The following is a 20,041-nucleotide window of genomic DNA, read 5'->3' as shown; positions in this document are numbered from 1 at the left end:
TCAGAAAGGGTCCTGCCTCTTCAGGTGAGCTGTGGAGTGTCTTGCGCTGCGCCCACTTTCCACTCTGATCTCCGTCCCAGCTGCCGGGGAGGGGCAGCTCCTTCCGACCTTCCTTTCCGCTTTCACCCCTGCTGTGATGGAATGGGTCCAGAGGTCAGTGGTAGCCAGCTCGGGGCCCATTCTAATGAAGGAAACTGAATGCCTGGGCCGCCAAAACTGGCCCTTTGCAGAATGGCCAAAGGAGAGCCTGTCCTCAAGGCAAGCTTGCCAGCTCTTGTTTGCCCCAGCCTGTTATTCTTAGACACAGACTAGGCCATGGGGCCCCAAAGGAGGGGCCCAGGAAGGGGAAGGCAACAGAAAGCAGGTTTATTTAGGGTGAGCTGGTGCCTTTGATGGCACGGTGCCTTCAGAAACTGGAAGGGTAAACAGTACGCACAGGGTGGGAGTCAGGGTTCAGACCTAGGAGGATCAGGACTTGAGAGCCTTCTGATCAGAGGCTCTTTCTCCCTCCCTCTTCACAGAAGCCCGCACAGCTGCAAAGCTGCCCCTTGGGCAACCACATGCTGACCCTATCCAGGCTTCTTTCTGCTGGATTTGGAAGAGCAGTGCCGAGTGGAAAGGACTTGGGAGACGGGCAGGCCGGCATGCTGGCCCTCCGTATCCTCTGGTGGGCAAGTCTTTCTGCGTCTCACCTTTCTCATCTGTGAAATGGGAAGAACGGTATAGACTTGGGTGCATCCAGACTGGGTGGGGCCTGAAGCTCTTTGAGGGCAAGGCACGGCAGCTCATCTTAGTATTGCAGGTGAACACACTGGCAGGGCCCCTCTCACACACTGGAAAGGTCTAGGAGCAGAGGCTTGGGAAACTTGCACTGCAAACGTAGCTAGCTGCACCCTGCCTGGGGGGCCAAGAGGGGCGGAGCAGGCTGACTGACCACAATTTCCTCCTAGCCCCTGCAGAGTAGGCCTCTGGGATGCTCTGTCACCACTCTCACCTCTCCAGTTGTGGTGAGCAAAACTACCCAGGCAGCATTGAACGTGCTCAGTACCCTAGACCCCCGCCTTCACGGTCTCACCTGATGCCTGGGGTTCAGGTGGCTGCTGTGACACAGGGTGTGGTGGCCCCTCGCAGGATTTCAGCCTGGAGGAATTACATTAGGGTATCTGATGCTGTGACGACCATGACCAGAGGCAGCTTGAAGAGGAAAGGCTTTATTTCATTTTACACTTTCAGGCAACAGTCCATCGCTGAGGGAAGCCAGGGCAGGAACCTGGTGGTGAGAACTGAAGCAAAGGCAGTGCGGCAGCCAGGGCCGCTTACCGGCTTGCCCCTCACTGCTTGCTCAGCCTGCTTTCTTATATTTACGCACCCTAGGACCACCTGCCCAGGCGTGGCACTACCCACAGTGGGCTAGCCCACCCCCAACCCCCCATCAACCAATAATCAAGAAAACGCCCCACAGGACAGTCTCGTGGGGGCGTTTCCTGAGTAGTTCTAGCTTGTGTCAAGTTGACAGAAACAAAACAGGGCAGCGAGTGAAGGAATCCGCAGAGGATGCTGGTCCCCTGCTGTGTTTCTCTGACAATCGGCTGGGCAACAGTGGGGAAAGTGGGGCATGAGGTGAAGCCTGGGAGACCCTGACAAGCAGCAGGAAAGAAGTCTCGCCATTCCAGTTTCTTCTTTACTTCTGGTTCCTTTGCACCTTACTTCTGTAGGTGACTCCCTGGTGAGGTCCTGGAGACTGGCTGGAGGTGGTTTCACAGAGCTGCACAGCTGAGGTGTGGTGAAGCAGGGAGAAGCAGCTGCCACTGAAGCTGGCCTGAAGCTCTCTGGGCTCCCCAGTAGACCCTTGTAGGCGAATCTCAGATATTGTATGGGCTGTAGGACAGGAGGAAACCAAGGGGCTGAGTTTCTGCTTCTGGGACCCACTCATTAAAGTGGCTGTGGTCTCCCTGGAGAATCTGAGTCCAGAAACAGTCTCCCAGCCTCAGGCAACCTTCCTGTGGTCCTCAGGCCCCTGCATGCTGATGCAGCCACATCCAACTGTCTAATAGCCTCAAACACCAGCCCTCTCCTGACTGGTTCCCCATGTGTTTCTTTCTCCCTGGAAGGATGACTGAGATTCTATTGCTCCTTGCCTCTCAGGCCTGGGGATGCGCACAAAGAGATACAGATGCACTCCAGCCATAAAAAGAAAGTTTAGAAGTTAAAAAACAAGCAGAGAGAACCCAAGTAGGAGGCCCAGCAAACAGTAAAACAGGAACAAGCCTTCGACCAAGGTCCCCAGCAGAGGGGAAGTTGATAATAGCGATCAAGATCCGCCATGAGGAAGGAGCTACCCAGCAGGTGGCCTGGACAGCATGGGGACAAATGCTGTGCTGGCCACCACTGTGTGTTTGGAACCTGCCCCTCAATGCTCCCTGTGTGGTAAGCACTTATATGTCCATTTCATAGATGCAAGATGTAAGTCCCCAAACTCTGTCCCTGGCCAGATTGAGAGCCCCTCACCTGACATTCGTGCCAGTCATAAAGCCTTCAGGCTCTGCCTGGACTTGGATCGAAATCAGCTTTATCAGGTGGTTAGATGCTGAGCAGGGAAGCGCTTCTTTGCCCGAGGCTGAGTACAGACCTCAGGTGAGTACTTCATCGGGCAGGCCAGACCTTGGACGCGTGTGATGAGTATTCAGATCAGGTGTTGGGGGAGCAGCCTAATTCTGCCATGGGGGTCAGAGCAAGCATGGGGAGCTGTGGTCACACCAGGCCTTGAAAGCCGAGTCATGGTCATCATCATACAGTTTCATTTGGAAAGCAAATACCTCACCATCCCTCTTACCTATGGAACCTTAAAGTTATTTTTGAAAGTTGCTGGTGAAGATGGCTTAGTGGTTAAGAGCAATTGCTGCTCTTGCAGAGGACCCAAGTTTGGTTCCCAGCACTCATGTCAGGTGGCTCACTGGCCATAACTCTGGTGCTGGTCACCTCACACACCAGCACTCATGTGCACACACCCACACACAGACACACGGACTCATAACACCATAATTAAAAATGATGAAATATTTTTTTAAAAATATTTTAAAGGTTGGGGCCAGGGTGTAGCTCAGTGGCAGAACACTTGCCCACCATGTTTGAGGCACTGGTTTGATCCCCGGGACCACGACAAGGAGAGGTCAGCTATGTAGAGATAGAGAATAGAACGGTTCCCAGGAATTGGCAGGGAAGTGATGGGCAGAGGCAGGTCAGCGCAGATGAGCAAGTCTAAGGAGCAAAGGTGAAGCCTAAGGCTGTAGCTGGTGGGAGGGAATCTTTGAGAAAGGGTTAGAAGGGGGAGGCTGTGACATGATAGCACTATAGTAGCCATTGCACTATATAATGTATCTTACTACAATTTGGGGTTAGGTTTCTCCTACCCTGTAGTCCTGGGGATTGAGCTCCGGTTGTCAGACTTGGCAGGAACCACCTGTACCCACCGAACCATCTTGCTGGCCCACAACACAATTTATTTTATTTATTTATTTTTAAATGAAAAGCTTGGGGGCTGGAGAGATGGATCACCAGGTAAGGGTGCTCATTGCTCCTGGAGAAGACTCAGGCTCAATTCCCAACACCCATGTACTGAATGCCCAATGCCTCTCACCTCAGGGCCTCACAAGTTCCCTAGGAAAACTGCAGCCATATACTTAGTGTACAGATCCTGGTGGGACACCGGGAGACACCTGCTGACAGCAAGACAAGGTTCCCTTCCTCGGTGGATTTGTGTGCTAGGAGAGAAGGCTAGACACCAGTCAGAAGAGAGGGATGTAAGGCCAGAAGGCAAACCATGTGATAAAAAGAAAGCCAGAGTGGCATGGAGACAGTAAGAGAGAGAGGTATATATTTTCTCTGGAGAGGACATCTTGGGAGGTGACAGATGACATGAGTTAAGCCTAGCGGCCATGAGGCTAACAAGACATAGAAGCAGAGAATGCTCATGATGAGGTGGAAAGGAGCTTGGCTGATGGAACATTCCAGAAGTTGCCACAGTTCAGGGTTGGGCCTGGGAGACTGGAGGGGGCTGTTGGCAGAGACCTGAACCACACCACCAGCTCTGACTCGGTGAATACTGACTTGGAGCCCTTGGGTGTGTGCTAGGTCTCCAGGGGCCAGAGGAGGCCAATGCTAGCACATGGAGAGAGCCCCTCTTGGCATTTGAGAGACTGCTGGAGTCTTCCAGGGGGAGGGGAAGGAGGTAGTAGCTTTAGTCTCAGACGGTGACAGCGGGTGAGGAGAGACACAGTTTCTGCTACTGTGAGGCCATAGGTTGAGAGACTCATCCTGGGCTGATCCCCCTCGGTGAGCTCTGGGTGGAGGCCTTCATAGTTAGCTAAGTGCCGTGGGAATGGGGCCGAGAGACAGGGCAGCTTTTGGGGGAAAGTAGGCATTTACTATGCTGCCATGTTGCCTTTGGAGGCCTCTCAGATACGGGGGCCATGTTATCAACAAGTGGAAGCAGACATTCAGGTCTCTGTAGGTCCCAGGCCCTCATTCCTCTACGGTCAGAAGCGTGCGCTGTGGTAGGCCCTCCAGCCACTTGTCTGATCTGCCTTGCCAAGGAATTGTATCCTTTTTGGCCAGCCATGAAAGGCAGGTGGCTCTTTTTGGACCACTTGGCAAGATCATCCCTACTTTGAAGCCCTGTGAGAGGAGCTGAAGTTTCTCTGCCTCCTGCCTTCTTTATACTTCCAAAGGTCTCGTGGCTAGAAAGCCCAACAGCCTCCTCCAAGTGGCTGGGTGCCGGTGTGGGGGTGTCCTGGGGCTCAGGGCAGGGGTCCAGGCAGGACATCAACATGCAATGGAATTTAAAGCCACAGGTCAGACAAGACACACACCATCCCCGGCAAAGAATTGGAGGGCAGAGCTTGAGGCACGAGGCAGAGCACATTTAGAACAGAGGCAGGCACCGGGGGAAGCATGTTGAAGAATGCTGGGTCACTGCAGAAGTCAGTATTCACCGAGTCAGAGCTGGTGGTGACTTTATGTGGGATGCGGCCACAGCAAATAATGATGAGGGGCCGGATGCCGAGGCGTGTCCCTGTAACTCTGGCATTCTGGGAGGCGGCAGCGGGAGGCTCAGGATTTAAAAGCTCTGTTTAACCGAACAAACGATGATAAAGTAGAGCAGGGTGGAGAGCAGCTGGAAGAGCGCTTACCTAGCCTGCATTAGGCTGCTGGGCTTGCCTCTTAGCACCACATAGAGCTGGGCATGGTAGTGCACACCTGTAATCCCAACTCCCGGGAGGCATAAGGAGTTGAAGATCATCCCAGTCACATATCCAGTTTAAAGCCAGCCTGGAATACACGAGGCCCTGCCCTGAAAAAGCAAACAAATGGGCAGGAAAGATGAGCTGGCTCAGCCGTGAAAGACTAAAGACAATCAAAGAGCAAACAATCAAAAACAAAGCAAGAGGGGAGTGAGCTGCTGTCAACCGCCCCATCCTGGTGAGAACCACAAGCTGTGATTCTAAGAACAGGTGGTCAGCAACAGGCTGGCCGGGGCTGTAGGCCGCAGCCTGAGCAGGGGACCTCAATCTGTGTGAATGTAGCCTTGTGCTTTAAGTAGGACCAGCAGGAAACCTGGCCTGAAAACAGCTTCTTTTTAGGGCATCCCTGAACTGGCCTCTGAGCTCAGCCTCTCCAGTTTCCACCTGAACACAGTGGCTCCTTCAGCCCTGGGCTGGGGTTTCTCCTTAAGTAGGAAGAACAGTGGCTCAGTGTCCTGAGGCCAGGCGCCTTTGGTTTTCCTTTGCTGAGCCCAGCCCTGGCAAAGAAGCCACAAAGAGCTTGTGTGTGTGTGCCCAGAGGAGAGGCCAGCTCCTGTCCCCCTACCAGCCGGTCCCTCTGTTGCTGCAGCCTTCTGTTTATCCAGGGATAGATTGGGCAGGCCCAAGTAAGCTCGTGGCATTGGGCCCTCCTGGAGTCGCCCCCAGCTCTCTGCCTTACTGACACTGGGCTGCAGTGGCTCTGCTGCAGTGCCGGGCCTTCAGGCCTGCTGGAATCACGTGTCTGCTGCAGTTTGGGGTTGTTTCCCACTGAGATGATTTGGGAGACAATTTTAAGGGATTTGTTGGCTTTTAACGAGGAATTATAAGCCGTTTAGTGTATTCTGACCAGAAAAATCACTGTCTACACCCATCCATCTCCAAAAGTAGTTGTGTGTGTGTGTGTGTGTGTGTGTGTGTGTGTGTACCCTGAGACTAATGGCCAGACCCCTGGAGTGTCACTTGCAGAGGACCTCATTTTGGGCCGAGGATGAGGCAGAGGACTCAGAAGGACAGGAGCATGCTAAGGAGTAGCAAAGAGCCTAGTGTGTAGCAGCTCTTGGGAAGGCTTGGGGTGACCCAGCAGAGAACCCCAGCCTGAGCGTCCATCCATGGGACTGAGGAGGGACTAAGAACAGATACAGCTGAGGTAGATGTGGGCAAATCCCCAAGACCTAGAGTGCGCTGCACCCGGTGAAAAGCCACCGGGTGGACGGTGGACACCTGCTGACAGATGATGGTGAGCGTAGCCAGACCCTTTCTGGCCCAGGCAGACCTGAGGCAGGTCTCAGCTCTGTCCCCCGGCTTGTCACTCCTCTCCTCATCTGTGGTAACAGCTGCTGTGTAGCTGGTGAAAGTGAAGAGGGAGGCACCCAGCAGACAGGCAATAATTGTTAGTTCTTATTAAGAATAAGCTGCTGGAGGCTGGGTGTGGTGGTGCACAACCCTTAATCCAGCACCTGGGAGGCAGAGGCTGATGACCTGTGAACTGGAGGCCAGTCTGGTCTACCTAGAGCAGCCGAGGCTACACAGAAAAACCCTGTTTCAGAAAACTGTGAAGAAATGATCACCCCCTGGGGCCCAGGCTCCATGAGATGGGGTGTGTGTGGGGGGGTGTCTACTCAGATCTATTCTGGGAAAAGCGTGTTGGGTCTTGAAGGAGGTACCCTCAGCTGTCTCTTTCGAATGCATGTCTTGGAGTTGGGCATGGTGTCATGTGCCTGCAGGTAAGACGCAGAGACAGCGGGATCACCTCAGGCTTGCCGCCAGCCTGGGATACACAGCAAGGCCTGGTCTCCAAAAGCCTACAGACACGTGTTTTAGGAACTTATCAAACTCACCTCATGCCCAGGCAGACCGTCTGCTCTGTGCTGTGTGTGAGTGACCCTCAGTCCCGCTGCATGCCAGACACATAAAGAACAGGAGTTCAGAGACAACCATCAACATGGACCTCGTCCTCAGGAGCTGCAGCGTGGTGGGGGACTAACAAAGGCCAATAAACAATGAGTTCCTCACAGCAGCAGCTTAAAGCATAGAGGTCATGACCCAGGAAATCACTGTCACTAGACCAGACAGGGGAGTTTTTATCTGGAGGTCACACTAGAATGGAGTTTTTGCAGGACAAACAGGAGTTTTTCCAGTAGCCAGAAGGGACCACACATTCGATAATAAAGCAATGTTCCCAGTCTGTGCCCAGTTACCTCTACCAAGCTCGGTGAGTACGGGCAAGTCATTTCTTTTATGTAGGCTTCAATTTCCCACTTTTGTATTTCCTTTTTTTTTTTTTAACACTGCCACCCCTATTCCAGAAAACTGGGGATTGGACCCAGGGCCTCACACATGCTAGGAGAGTGCTCTGCCCTGAGGTGTACCTCAGCCCTTTGAGGCTCAGGGAGGTGAAGTTTCATTTGCTTGCCCTGGGCCGCTGTGCAGCCGAGCCAGGCCTGGAGACCAGTCACCCCTCATAAGCCTGACGTTGCTGGGGGCTGCACAGACGGTCCTTGAGGAGCCCGAGGTGTAGGAAGCCTGGCCTCTGCCAGGAGTGCTGCTGAAGGGGAAAACGCTAGCTGCCCCTGACGATGGTGGAGTAACAGCCGTCCAGGCAGCAAGCAGGAATATGGTGACCTGATACAGTGCCAGTTCCACGGCACCTGGTGAGACTTTGTACCACTCTCAGCTGTACCCAGAAGACAGTGTCGGGCATGTAGCACATCTTCATCCATTAGGAAGGAGTGAAGTTAAATGATGCCTTCGGCCAGGATCACGTGGCCATGCCCACTTCCCTAAGCAAGCCTAAATAAAGCAGGGCAGCTGCTAGGGTTTTCATACTCACCTGAGCATCTTTTTACCCAGCGCCATGAGCACCTGACTTCACTCTGCCATTTGCACTAAACTGTAAGCAGCCAGAGGACAGGTGTAGGCGCCCAGTGACTCAGCAAGCAGGGCAGGTCTGGAACCACTGCTTTACCAGCCCTTCTGAACGCTTGCCAAGTTGGCAGTGAGTGGAGCTGGGTTGGGTGGCCTAGCCTAACTACCCCAGCCTAGGGGAAGGTGAGAGGTGAGGAGTCTGGAAAAAAGAAGTGTTTACACGGTCGTGGGTGTGGCATGCAGTTACCTGATGTCACCAATGGAAGGAAAAGGAAGTTCCCCTAGTCTTCCCCATTCTGAATTAAAAGGAACCTTGACCCTCTCCCTTCCTCAGCCATCTCTTCTTGGGTGACTGAATGACTCAGAGATGTATGTCAAAGAGGAAACGTGGCTTTTCTCACCATCCTGTCAGGTTTGAATAACTAAGAAAGTCCACTCCTCCTGTGGATACTGGAGATATAGGCCCAGAAAGGTGGTACACCCCTTCAACCCCAGCACTCAGGAGTCAGAGGCAGGCAGCTCCCATCTATAGTGAGCTCCAGACCAGCTGGAATTACACAGTGAGACCCTGTATCCAAAGAAAAGGAGGACACGAGGAAAGAAGAGAGAGAGAGAGAAAGAAGGAGCTGAAGCCCTGGTCCCACCCAGTCTGGGAAGGGTCCATCCAGGCTTTAGGAGGGGGCTGGCTGGAGGCCCTGATGGCTGCAGAGAACAGAGAGGCATTGCAGGGCCCATCCCTGGCATAGGGTGTGGAGGTGGAGGAACCCTCCCTCCCCTGTGCTGTCCAGCCTCAGCTTTCCAGGGGAGGCTTGTGGACCTGGGAAAGCAGACCAGGGGTTGGGAGCAGGAAAGAGGAGCAGTCCTGCTCTCCAGGAAGATGCTGTGCAGTCCCCGTTACAAACCTGTGAGAGAGGAAGGGCTCAGGCTTCCAGGGGGCTCCAAGGTTTCCTGAGGAGGGGATTGGAAATGACTTTCCTTTGGGGTGAGAGGTCACTGCCACTTCCGGCTCCTGCCTGCCTGCTTGTACCTGTCTCCCTTTCCCAGGCCGCTGTACAGTTATGACGCATTACTGTATTCTGAGATTTAAACCGCGGCTGACACTTTCTAAGTCTGTGCTCCAGGGACCTCTAAAGAGAGGTGACGAAGGACAAGAGCATGTGGTGCAGTCAGTCCCAGCAGGCTCTGCTGCGCGGTGGAACAGGAGCCATGTGCAGGGCGAGTGTGTTGACAGAAGCAACCCACTCAGGTGGCCCCAGTGTGACTGATGTTGACAGTTCTGGTTAATGACTGATGTCCGTCGTGAGAGACGTGGGGGGGGGAAGCCTGGCTAAGATCATGGCTGTCACAGGTGGACTGGACAGCAGGGAGGAATGACGCCATTCCTGACTTGGAGCTGCTTTAGGGTGTGGTCACAATGGAGGAGGGGTTGTGAAAGTGACCTCACAGGGAAGACCATATGCTAAGTAGACAGAAGGGAAACTCTTATTTTTTTTTAATCTTAAGAAATGTTTTAGCCAGGTGTGGTGGCAGAGGCAGCTGTATCTCCGAGTTCAAGGCCAGCCTGGTCTACATAGTAAGTTCCAGGACAGCCAGGGCTATGTAGAGACACTCTGTCTCAAAAAAATTTTTTTTTAAACTTTTTATTACTTATTTAGTGCATATATGTAGATCAGAAGACAGTCTGTGGGAGTCTATCCTGTCGTATCCAGGGATTGAACTCAGGTAACTAGTTCCCAGGGACAAGTGACTTTATGTTGTCATTGTGGGTTGTTTTGCTACGGTTTTGTTTGTTTTTTTGAGTTAGCGCACAGGTGACCCCAGTCGACTTTACACTCATTATCTACCTTGAACTTTTTATCCTGCCTCTCCCTCCCAGGTGCTGGGCTTACACAAAGCATCACAGCTTTTACCCCCATTTGAACCAGGGACACAGAGATTTGCCCATAACTCGTGGGTCCCCAATATGTTTGTTATTCAGGCCTTAAAGCCAGTCAATCCAGTTACCACCTCCCCTCTCCCTGCCAGCAGACAATAGGCCTCTCCTGGAAGTCAGGGATCAGCTCCCCACTCTGCTCCTGCAACCCCTAGCCAAAAGGATAGCGTTAGGTAGGGATTAATGGAACCTCTCTGCAGGAGCAGAAATGTTTGATCAGAACATCAGGGAATGGAGACTGTGCACCAGGGTGCAGGGGGCTTGGGGTTTTTTTTAGGGCAGAAAAGGGAACTTTGGAGTGGGAAGATTCTCATCCGAAGATCTATTTTCAACTTTCCCAGAGGTCCTTCTCACATTGGCATCTGCACCAGGAGGCCTCCTGGCGTGTTGACCCTTAGTCCAGAGCCTCCCTGCCCCTAACTGCCCAGGGAGCGTGTTAAATCTTCCTGCAGAGAGTTTCTCGGGCTCTCTGGAGCTTTTTCGGTATTCACTCTTCATACAGTTACCAATGGCTTCTATTTACTGAGTGCCTGCTATGTCTCAGACTCTACGCTAAGTATTATTTTTGTTGTTGTTTTATTTTGATCTTCCCAACATTTGGAAGTGTTCCCAACAATTTAATTCCCAGCTATTAAAATTGCTGGGGGAGGGTGGCACACACCTTTAAACTCAGCACTAGGGAGGCAGAGACAGGTGGATCTCTGAGTTCAAAGCCAGCCTAGTCTACAGATTAGGTCTAGGATAGCCAGGGACAAAAAAAAAAAATCGGTCTCTTACAACACAACAACAAAAAGAAAAAAGAAAAAGATCTACTCTAAAATGCCCATCACTGTTAACTCTTAAATCCTAGAGTGCCTTACCAACCAACAATCTCTTGAATGTATAGATGAGTTAAATTTGCCTGGGTCTTTTAGGCCCTTGGTTCTGGGGCTCACACACCTAACGCTGAGTCAGACAGCTGGCGAGTGCTACTGGGCTAGCAGGAGCGATTGTAGGAATCAGTGAGTCCAGCATTGCACTGGACAGGAACTTCAGTATTTCACCCAAACCTCACACCTGAAAGAGGAAGTGTGGTATTTCTGTTTTATGGAGGAAGAGACCGAGGCTCCAGCACTTTGGGCAGCTTCCTGGTGGTAAACAGAAGGCAGTGGCAACGTTCAGTGCCCCTGAGCACACCTCTCACTCTGCCTTTTGGTACTTTTTGTTGAGAAAAGGTTTCCCTTTGTAGCACAGTCTGCCCTCAAACTCATGGCACTCCTCCTGCCTCTGCCTCTCTTGTGGTTACTGGCATAAACTACCGTGCTCAGCTCTCTTTGGTTTCTAGGACAAATAACCTAGCCCATTTCCTGTGAGAAAAAGCAAGAGGGCCCCACTCATACCACCCACTGCACAGAGTTCTTAAACTTGTCATGGAAGGGGGGATGTAAAAAAAAAAAAAAAAAAAAGACTGCTTAACTAGCCAGTGATTTAAAAACACTTTAAAATCCACAGCTGGGTTTTCCAGGCCAGCAGGAGGCTTGCAGGTCTCACTTTTCCCACTGTTTTGGTTGAATGTCAGCAGAGACCCAGAGGAATGATGCCTGAGTCCTGCTGCCTGGAGTAGTTCAGAATCTGGGCCTTGGAAGCAATGAAGAGAAGTTAGATCAGCTGGACATGGCCACACCTGAAACTACTGGAGGCTCAGAGCCGAGCACCCAAGCATCTGGTCCTGCCTTTGCCCAGGGCTAAACATTCAGCGTGCTCACCTTGAGAGGGCTCACAGCAACCACGGAGACGGACTGTGGTTTCCCCTTCCTACAGACTGAGTTGCAGAAGGTAATGGAAACTCCCAGGACAAAAGAGCTGACAAACAGGACTCAAACCCAGGTCTGCCTTCCTCTGAAGCCAAAATACAGTTCACTGACCCCATATATCTAGGACTGTGAGACTGGACAGACAGAGACAGTGTGAGAAACAGTCTGTGGTGTCTGCACACAGTTCCAAAGGTCACATAGAGGCTACGAGACAAATTCAGAGAACAGCTCTTACCTGGAGGTCCTCTCTAGCTACAGCTGTCCTCTCTAGCTACAGCAAAGATGCAACTCTCCTGGGCTTAGACCAGGTAAGCAGAGAGGTAGCTGGGAATTTATTGCCAAACACACAGTGGGTGAGAAATAAGTTGAGAGCAAAGGACTAAAGCAGTGGTTCTTGACCTTCCTAACGCTGCGGCTCTTTAATACAGTTCCTCATGTTATGGTGACTACCGAACCCTCAACCATAGATTATTTCTCATAACTGTGGTGTTGCTATGGTAATGAATTTGACTCCTGTGAAAGGGGTTGCAACCACAGGTTGGGAATCGCTGTGCTAGAGAGCAGCAGGTGTGTGTGTGAGAGAGAGACACAAGAGAGACAGAGAGTGAGAGAGGGAGAAGCCACCTTGTCCATCCTAACCATACACAAGTGCTTGTCTCACTTTGTAGAGCAGTATGAAGTCAAGAAGGTGGCTTGAGGCCACTCAGGCCCGTACTCTGCTTTCCCCAGTTATATAAAACACCATCAAGTTGAAGGGAAACTGTGTTAAGTTTGCTGCTTCGCTTAAATCCTAACATTTCCGCCTTGTTTAAGTCCTGAACGATGTGAAGGTCTGGGAGGGATGGGGTTTCCGCTGTAAATCCTTTTTGTTGAGTTCTCCAGTTCTTTTGCCACTTGTATCTTGGCGCTTGGCCTGGCTGTGGATAGCTTTCGCTTAGAGGGAAGAGACAACAGTGGTGGGTAGGACTGAGGCTAAACAAATCAGACTCCAGCTGGTGGTGGGTTGGGGCAGGGTTTGGCAGGCTTTCGGGCCGTGAGCTTGAGCCAGACAGTGCTGCCCGAATCTCGCCGGATAGTGACATCAAACAGTGACACTGCACTGAGCCGGCCGGAGAGTAAGCACCAACTCTGGCCTTTGATCTGCCGCTGCAGTAACTGCGCGCTCGGACAAGCTCCACCCACCGAGGCGCCGACCGTGCGGCCATTGGCGGGTGCCGCCCCCGCCACCTGCCCCTTACCTTGGGTGGGCGGGGCTACCTGGGCCCCGCCCCCGCAGCTCGGGTTCCCAGGCCGCCGGGCCTCAGGACCCGCCCCCTGCGCGAGGCCCCGCCGCCGGAGCCCGGGGAGCCCGGGCGCCTCGTGATGTCACGGCAGCTTTGATACAAAGAGCCCCTTCGGCCCACGCGGGTCTCCCGGCAACGGGTGCGGGCGGGGGCGGGACCGGCGGCTTCAACTGGTGCGGAGCAGCGCGCCGCCCGGATTGTTTTCTGAGCACGGTGCTGGCTTCGGCCCCGCGCGCCCCGCCCGCCCCGACTGGATCGGCGTCCGGCTGCTTGTTCCTCTGCAGCGGCCCGACCCGCGGCCGGCCGGGGGATGCGCAGCCCGCCGGCTCCCGGATGCCAGGTAAGCGGCGACCGCGGGACGACCTGGCCTGAACCCCGGACGCCGATCGCGTCCACCCTACCTGCGCCGCCCGGCCGGGGCTCAGAGGCGAAGAAGCCACGAGCCTGCTCTGAACCCTCGGCCGCGCGCCCAGGTGCGAGTGTGAGCGGAACCAGCTCGGTGCTCTAGGAGGGTGGCCGAGCTCCCTACGGCGCTGTGCCAGAAGTGTTTTTAGGGGGATCTGGTGAGATTGGGAAGAAGGCTTATCAGCTCCCCCCTCCATCAGTGCCCTGCTCTTGGCTGGGCTGTTTCCCTAGGGAGCTGTAAGTAGCGAAGTTTTTTTGCGTAGGTGATGGCGATTGCAAGGAGCCGGTTCTCTCCTGCTCCTCTCCCAGGTTATCTTAGGGGTCAGAAGATAGAACCAGCCTAGGGTGGGGGTTGGAGACAGGACCTGCTTCCCCTCAGATGCTGCAATGTGGTGGAGGTGTGCGCAGGCTACCAGCCAACGTCCTTGAGTCCTGTAAGAGCCACAGTCGATCTCGGTGTAAGTACTTGATAAAACTGCTTCTCTGCCTGGATCAGTGTCTCCCGGGGCCTAGCATCGCAGCCTCTGCAAACCTGGCACCAGCACAGTCCTAGACCGCATTCTGCTTCATTGCCACCTCTACCATTTCCGAAAGAGCTAGAAATGATTTCTCCCGGGACTGATTTATAGCGGCCCCCCCTCCCGAAAAAAGTAGCAGAGGGTCGACGGTCCTGCCTTGGGCTTGGTGCTTGCGCTCCCTTCGGATTGGGCCCCATGTTGCACTGGTTCCTGGTGAGCCTCACACCTCTGCCTCCCTTCAAGGAGCAGGTGATGATGATAGCTTGGGTCCCCACATTCCCTGGGGCAATTTCCAAGACCCTCCCCACGTGAAGGATAGTGTTTGTGATTGCTAGGAAAAGGGAGTCAGGGGAGGATTTTACGACAGTGAAGACCTCAGCTATGGGATGTCTCTCTCCTCCACCCACCTTGACTAGCTGAGATCTCATGTTTCAGACCCAGCTGGCTAGGTTCTGGTACTGTAGCCCTGACCCAGACTTTTAACCTGCTTTGCAGCCTCTCAGGAAATGCAGGGTGTTAAATGCCTAGGGAGCATTCTGTGTGGGACACAGCCTTGCGCTCCAGGGGACCTTGAGTTCCTGAGTCCCTTCTGCTGTCACCCAACTACCCTGAATGCTTGGGCCAGTTCACGTGGGGACCTTAAGGTGGAGCTAGTCTGTAGAAGCTGTTGAGGAATGTGAGGCCGCGGCTGGCTTGTAGGGAGCACAGCTTGTTTGGTTGGCTGCCTGGTGGAAACCACTTTGGAATGTTGGGTTCTGGGTTTAGGTGAGCAAATGACAAGGCAAACCCGGGAGATAAGACTGGGCCGCAGGGCAGGGATGGTTTACTAGCCAGGCCAGGTAAGCAAGCTGGAAGGTCTGACCTTTGCCCCAAGGGAGATATTATGGGACAGACTGCCTGGAGCCTGTCCTTGGGAAGGACTTTTAGCCAGGCGAAGGAGGAAAGGCTGAAGTTAGAAGGACCACACTGTCTTTTGGGGAGCTCTACAGTAGCACAGGGGCGGGAAGTGGGGGGAGGTTCCCTTCTGACCATCAGTGCCAGGCCTAAAGCTAGCTGGCCCTTCCCAGGTCTCCCTTTCTCTGGAACTGTTCCCTGGGGGCTCTGACAGCTCATTCCCTTGTCGTCCCACGCCCCATCCTGGTGGCGATGAGTAGGTAGGTGCCTTGGGTTAGGAGGCTGGCAATCCCTTCAGGTAGCCTGCTGTGCCCTGGCTTTCTCCACAGTGAATCTTGTCCTGAGGGGTTTTAGGATTTCACATCTGTGTATTTGTTTTAGATGTGTCAGGAGGAGATAGAGCGGGAGAGGTTTCTCCTGAGATTGCAAATGGGCGGGCACTTCTAGGGTAGGGTTAGAACAGGCTATGCAGAGAGCCCGCTCCACCCTCTGGCCTGTGCTGTGTGCTGGCACAGGGTTTGTGTTTTAAATAGGAAGATTCCTCATCTGGTTCACCATCTGGCATTAGTGGGGTCTGGTGCCCTGGCCTCACCCAGGTACTCAGGATCCTGAAGTGGTGCTCTGTTTTATCTGGGTCAGCTGGGCTAGCTCATGACTCAGTAAGTAGGTCTTTATGGCATCAAATCACTGGCCATGAAATGGAGACCACTCAGGTGTCCCTGCTAGATCAATGAAGTTCTGCCCCATCAGTGGGTCATATTGATTGGTATGCCCACCTGTTATTTCACTGGACATGGAGATCTTTCCTGGATGGTGCCCTGTATCTATTAGGTGGCATTTCAGGGCATAGTGCTTTTCCCATTTCTGTTAGCCCACATTGCCTGGCACAGGGCAAATGCCACTTTACTTACTCATTGCATAGAAGCTTAGGAATTTGATGTTTGCCCGCTTTTGTGCTTGGTGCTGGGGCTCTGGCAGTGAAGGAGATGGACACACGAGTCTTTTCTTCACGGAGCTGCCTTACAGGAATGAGGCAGACCAGCCGGAAATCAGGCAGCCTGTGAGATGTGCTGGAGAACAAGCAGGAGGAAGAGCAGTGGGGTGCAGGATTTTAAACAGTGGCCAGGGAAGCCGTTGCTGAGAAGATACGTCTTGATAGAAGAGCAAAAGGCAGAGGGAGCAGCAGCCGTAAAGGTCTTGTCTAACATGATGTATCTAGCAGGACTGCATAGTTTAGCCGTGCATGGAAACAGTAGGGGAATAAGCTCTGAGAGGGATGCCTGCTGCTGCTCGACACCTGGGAGGTAGGGTGAGAGCTGGTGTCTTTGAGAATAGAAGGCCCTCGTTGCCGTCCACGGCTCTGCTGTTTTGCGGTCTTTGGAGCTGAGGGGTAAATGGCATCTCTCAGGGAAGCCTGTGTGACTGATGGGACTCTGAGCTTCCTGCCCTCAGCCTGAGTCTGGTCAGATAAGCCTGCCCACGTGACTGTGGATGGTTGCAGATCATGTGTTCTCTATCACACAGCTGAAACCGGCGGAAGCCTTGCAGGAGACGCGCTGGTCCCTGAGTCTTGGAGCTGCTATCTGCTTGGAGCCCGTCAGCTCCTACCAGGTGGGGCAAGACCAGTTCTAAGCCCCACACGATGACTGGCTTCTTGGCTCCATCTCCATCTGTCGGCAGATGCTGCCACAGGTGCCTAGACATTCCTCCACCTGTCCACTGTGGGCAGCATGGAATTCAGGACACCTGTCCCTTAAGGAGCCCAAAGGGGCCTTCACACACCTGGGCAGCAGCTTTGAGGTTCATCTTTATCATCTTGGGGTTCAAAGTTTGTGTTTTAGACACCTCCTCCCCATCCACTTTCCCTGTGGGTTGTGACCAAGAGTTAAGGTGCCATTTGAGTTCCCAGTGGCTGTTAGGAGTTAGTGGCTGTTTCTCCTGGGTAGGATTGTTGGCTGCTTTCAGCTTGATCTCATTTCAAAGCAGTGTGCTCTAGAGACTACAATGGCGGCAGGTGGTGGAGAGAGTTCCCTCCAAGGCCTGGGCTTGGAGGTCTCATTTTCTCATGCCAGGTGTTGCTCAGGGCAGTACTTACCCAGGTGTCTAGGGCCTCATTGGACACTTGTTAACTAAATGGAGTTTAGTACTGTCCAGTTCACATGGGCCCATTAGCACTGAGGGACTCTGGGGTGCACAGCTGACCTTACCCTGGATCCTGTGAAATTTGAGTCTTTTTTGTTTTGTTTTGGAGACAGGGCTTCTCCGTGTAGCCTTGGCTGTTCTGGACTTGCTTTGTAGACCAGGCTGGCCTTGAACTTATAGAGATCTGTCTGCCTCTGCCTCCCTAGTGCTGGGATTCCGGCCTGGCTAAAGTTTGATTCTTAAGGAGCTGGAACGTGGATTCTCAGAACCTTCTTGGGTATCCAGGGAGGGGAGCCTGTTGATCCTTCCTTGATTTTCCAGTGACTTGGGAAGGGGACGATGGGGTAAAAGCAACAGCTAGGGATGTGTGTATCCTGGAAGAGTCAGCTGTAGGTCAGGGCCCTCTGCAGTGGCCCAGAGCCAGAGGTGTCTGGGTGACCTCCAGTTGTAGGGTTCTGGTATTGGCAGCATGTCTAACCCTGCTGCTTGACTCCAAAGAGGAAGGAGGTTTTCCCTTGCTAGTCAGTTTTAGATGATTTGACCAGCTTTATATTCTCAGACAAGTGAGTTCTTTCCCAACCATGTCAACATAATTCAGATGAAAGCAGAGATGTGATAGTTGTTAAGATCTGTGTCTTTGCCTGTGGAAGCCTTGTCTTTAATATTTTTTAAAAAATGGTTTAAGATTTCATATTATTTTTTACTTATGTGTAGGTGTGTGTGTGTGTGTCTGCATGTGAGTGTGAGTGACCTCAGAGGCATCGGGTTCCCCTGGAGTTAAAAGACAGTTGTGTGCTACCTCAGGTGGGTGCTGGGAACCAAACTTGGACCCTTTTAACCACTGACCCATCTCTCTAGCCCCTGAATTTTTATGTAAGAGCGTGTGTGTCTGTGTGTGTGCTCACATGCGCACTTTCTTGTGTACCTGAGTGAAAGTACTGATAGGCCAGAGTAATTGGATCCCCCTGAAGCTTTCATCCTGCTGTAAGTTTCTGACGTGGGTGTGCAGGGATCCAAACTCAGGTTTTCTAGAAGAGCAACACATGCTTGGAACCTCTGAGACATCAGTACCGCCTCCTCTTTAAAAATAAAAACCAGGAGAAAAAAAAAAAAGACCTAAAACTAGGGTATCACTGTGTGGTCCTGGAGGACCTTGCAGTTGCTGTGTTAATGCAGCTGGTCTGGATCTCACAGCAATCCTCCTGTCTCTGCCTCCCCAGTTCTGGAATCACAGGAATGTGTCACTAAGCCTGTCTATCTTCTAAGGGACTGAAAGAGGAGGGCCTAAACAGATTCAGGGTGTGGGAGAAGGCAAGGGGTTCTTTCTCCGGTATCTCGACCCTCCCACCTCCATGTCCTACAAATACCTGGTGTCTTTAAAAAAAAAAAAAAGCCATATTTCATAGCCCAGCTGGTTGAAGTAGAATGGGATTAGAGCCAAAGGTAGGGAGCTGTGTGTGTGTGTGTGTGTGTGTGTGAATGCTCTTGGCTCCCAGCTGAAGTCCCTGCATTCAGATGCGAGCAGGTAGAAGTTGTTTGTGTCCCTGACAGAAATGCCTGGGTCAGTGCCGCCTTGTTCCTGTTCCCCAAACACCCAGACTCCCCTGGCTCGTTTCCTTAGAAAAATAGGTTTGGGAGCCGGCAGACATCTTGAGTATAGACCTGGCTCTTGGCTCCCCAACTCGCTGCGTGAGGTAGACTGTTTAATTCTATGCCTCACCTTCCTCATCTGTGGCATGAGAACACCAGCAGTGCCTGCCTCCGGCGCATAGCTCATGACCCCACGAGTGCAAAGCCTAAAGGGCGCTTGCGGTATGCCTGGCAACCGAAGGCACTGCCGGTTCAGACCCTGCAGGCTTCCCGAGCTTTCTCTGGACTGATAACTCGGTCCCCAGTGGAGTGGCCAGCAGGCATTGTCTTGATGAAACAGGACCTGGAGGGGCGTCTGTGCAGTAGCAGAAGCAAAGTCTTTCCTCAGCTCAGTGCTTGCTTGCCATTTTAAAGACTCCAGCTTGGCAATCTGTGAATGAGATGCAAAGCACATTCTGAGGTGACAGCCTTCTCAGGTGTAAGGCTGCCCACGCTACACAGCTCTGCAGTGGTCTGCAGGGGAGAGCTGAGCTGCCCTCTGCCCGACCACCCTTCGCTGTAGCCATGACCTGCCTGTGCCCCGGGGAAGGCTCACTTGGAGCAGTGACACCGTCTGCCCAGCAGCCCCCGGTCCGCCTTATGAAAGCACAGCGGCTTCGGCGAGCTGCAGAGGCCGCAGGAGGTCTGGAGCCGGGCCAGGCTGAAAGGTGCAGGCTGTGCCGCCGCTGGCCACGTTAGGAGACTGTCCTTGGTAGTCTTCCAGGGCCGGACTTGCTTGTCCAGCTTGGCCACTTTGAGCTCCGCTGAAGTGAGGCCAGGCAGCCTGACTTGGCTGGTCCAGTGGGTGGTGGTCAGAGCAGTGTCCACCTGGCAAAGTGAGTTAATAACCTTGAAAGGTGGAGGCCTTCGTGCCAAGCAAGCCCTCGTCTGCAAGGCAGGCCTGGCCGGCACATCTTTTGTGCATATCTGCGTAGTTGGTAGTTGTACCCATTTTGGGGGGTGGTTGAAACAGGGTTTTTCTTTGTAGCCTTGGCTGTCCTGGACTCACACAGCAGTCGGCCTGCCCCTGCCTCCCTGAGTGCTGGGAACAGGCGTGCACCACCACGCCCATTGGTCGTACCAATTATTAGCAAGAAGGCTTAAAGGTTCTGATCGAAGCTGGGGGGGAGGAGACCGAGAATGTGTGTGTGTGTGTGTGTGTGTGTGCGCACTTGGGTACATGCACAATAAGAGCTCCTGTGTAAAAGTGTGAATGGAGTCATTGACAGTCATGGGCACATGCAGGATATAGAACTGACTGGCTCCCCATCCCCACTTA

The 20,041-nt window shown here is 53.0% G+C and overlaps 1 protein-coding gene and 1 long non-coding RNA gene across 6 annotated transcripts in view; one reads left to right on the top strand and one right to left on the bottom strand.

Moving 5' to 3' along the window:
- Positions 1–20,041, top strand: part of Rab11fip4 (RAB11 family interacting protein 4) — a 109,390-nt gene that overhangs the window by 51,459 nt on the left and 37,890 nt on the right. The window contains exon 1 of one of the 5 annotated variants that reach the window (XM_060387179.1): positions 12,092–12,199. The exons of 2 other annotated variants lie outside the window; for them this stretch is intronic. Coding sequence is in view for 1 of the 3 variants with exons in the window: in XM_060387178.1 (XP_060243161.1) it covers positions 13,485–13,514 (30 nt within the window). In the remaining 2 variants the exon portion in view is untranslated. Of the gene's footprint in view, positions 1–12,091; positions 12,200–13,300; positions 13,515–14,012; positions 14,038–20,041 lie in introns of those variants that run through there. 2 more of the 5 variants (XM_060387178.1, XM_060387180.1) reach the window with 2 other exon arrangements.
- On the bottom strand, positions 1,206–7,280 carry LOC132655201 (uncharacterized). The gene is made up of 3 exons (XR_009592900.1): positions 7,139–7,280; positions 5,190–5,350; positions 1,206–1,878 (listed from the first exon to the last, which is right to left on the bottom strand). It is a non-coding gene; the product is annotated as an uncharacterized LOC132655201 (long non-coding RNA).

This window comes from Meriones unguiculatus, chromosome 7 (genome assembly GCF_030254825.1).
Source record: "Meriones unguiculatus strain TT.TT164.6M chromosome 7, Bangor_MerUng_6.1, whole genome shotgun sequence".
NCBI classification, from domain to species: domain Eukaryota; kingdom Metazoa; phylum Chordata; class Mammalia; order Rodentia; family Muridae; genus Meriones; species Meriones unguiculatus.
The sequence above is the reverse complement of the archived record's forward strand: the minus strand, read 5'-3'. Positions and strand labels throughout refer to the sequence as shown.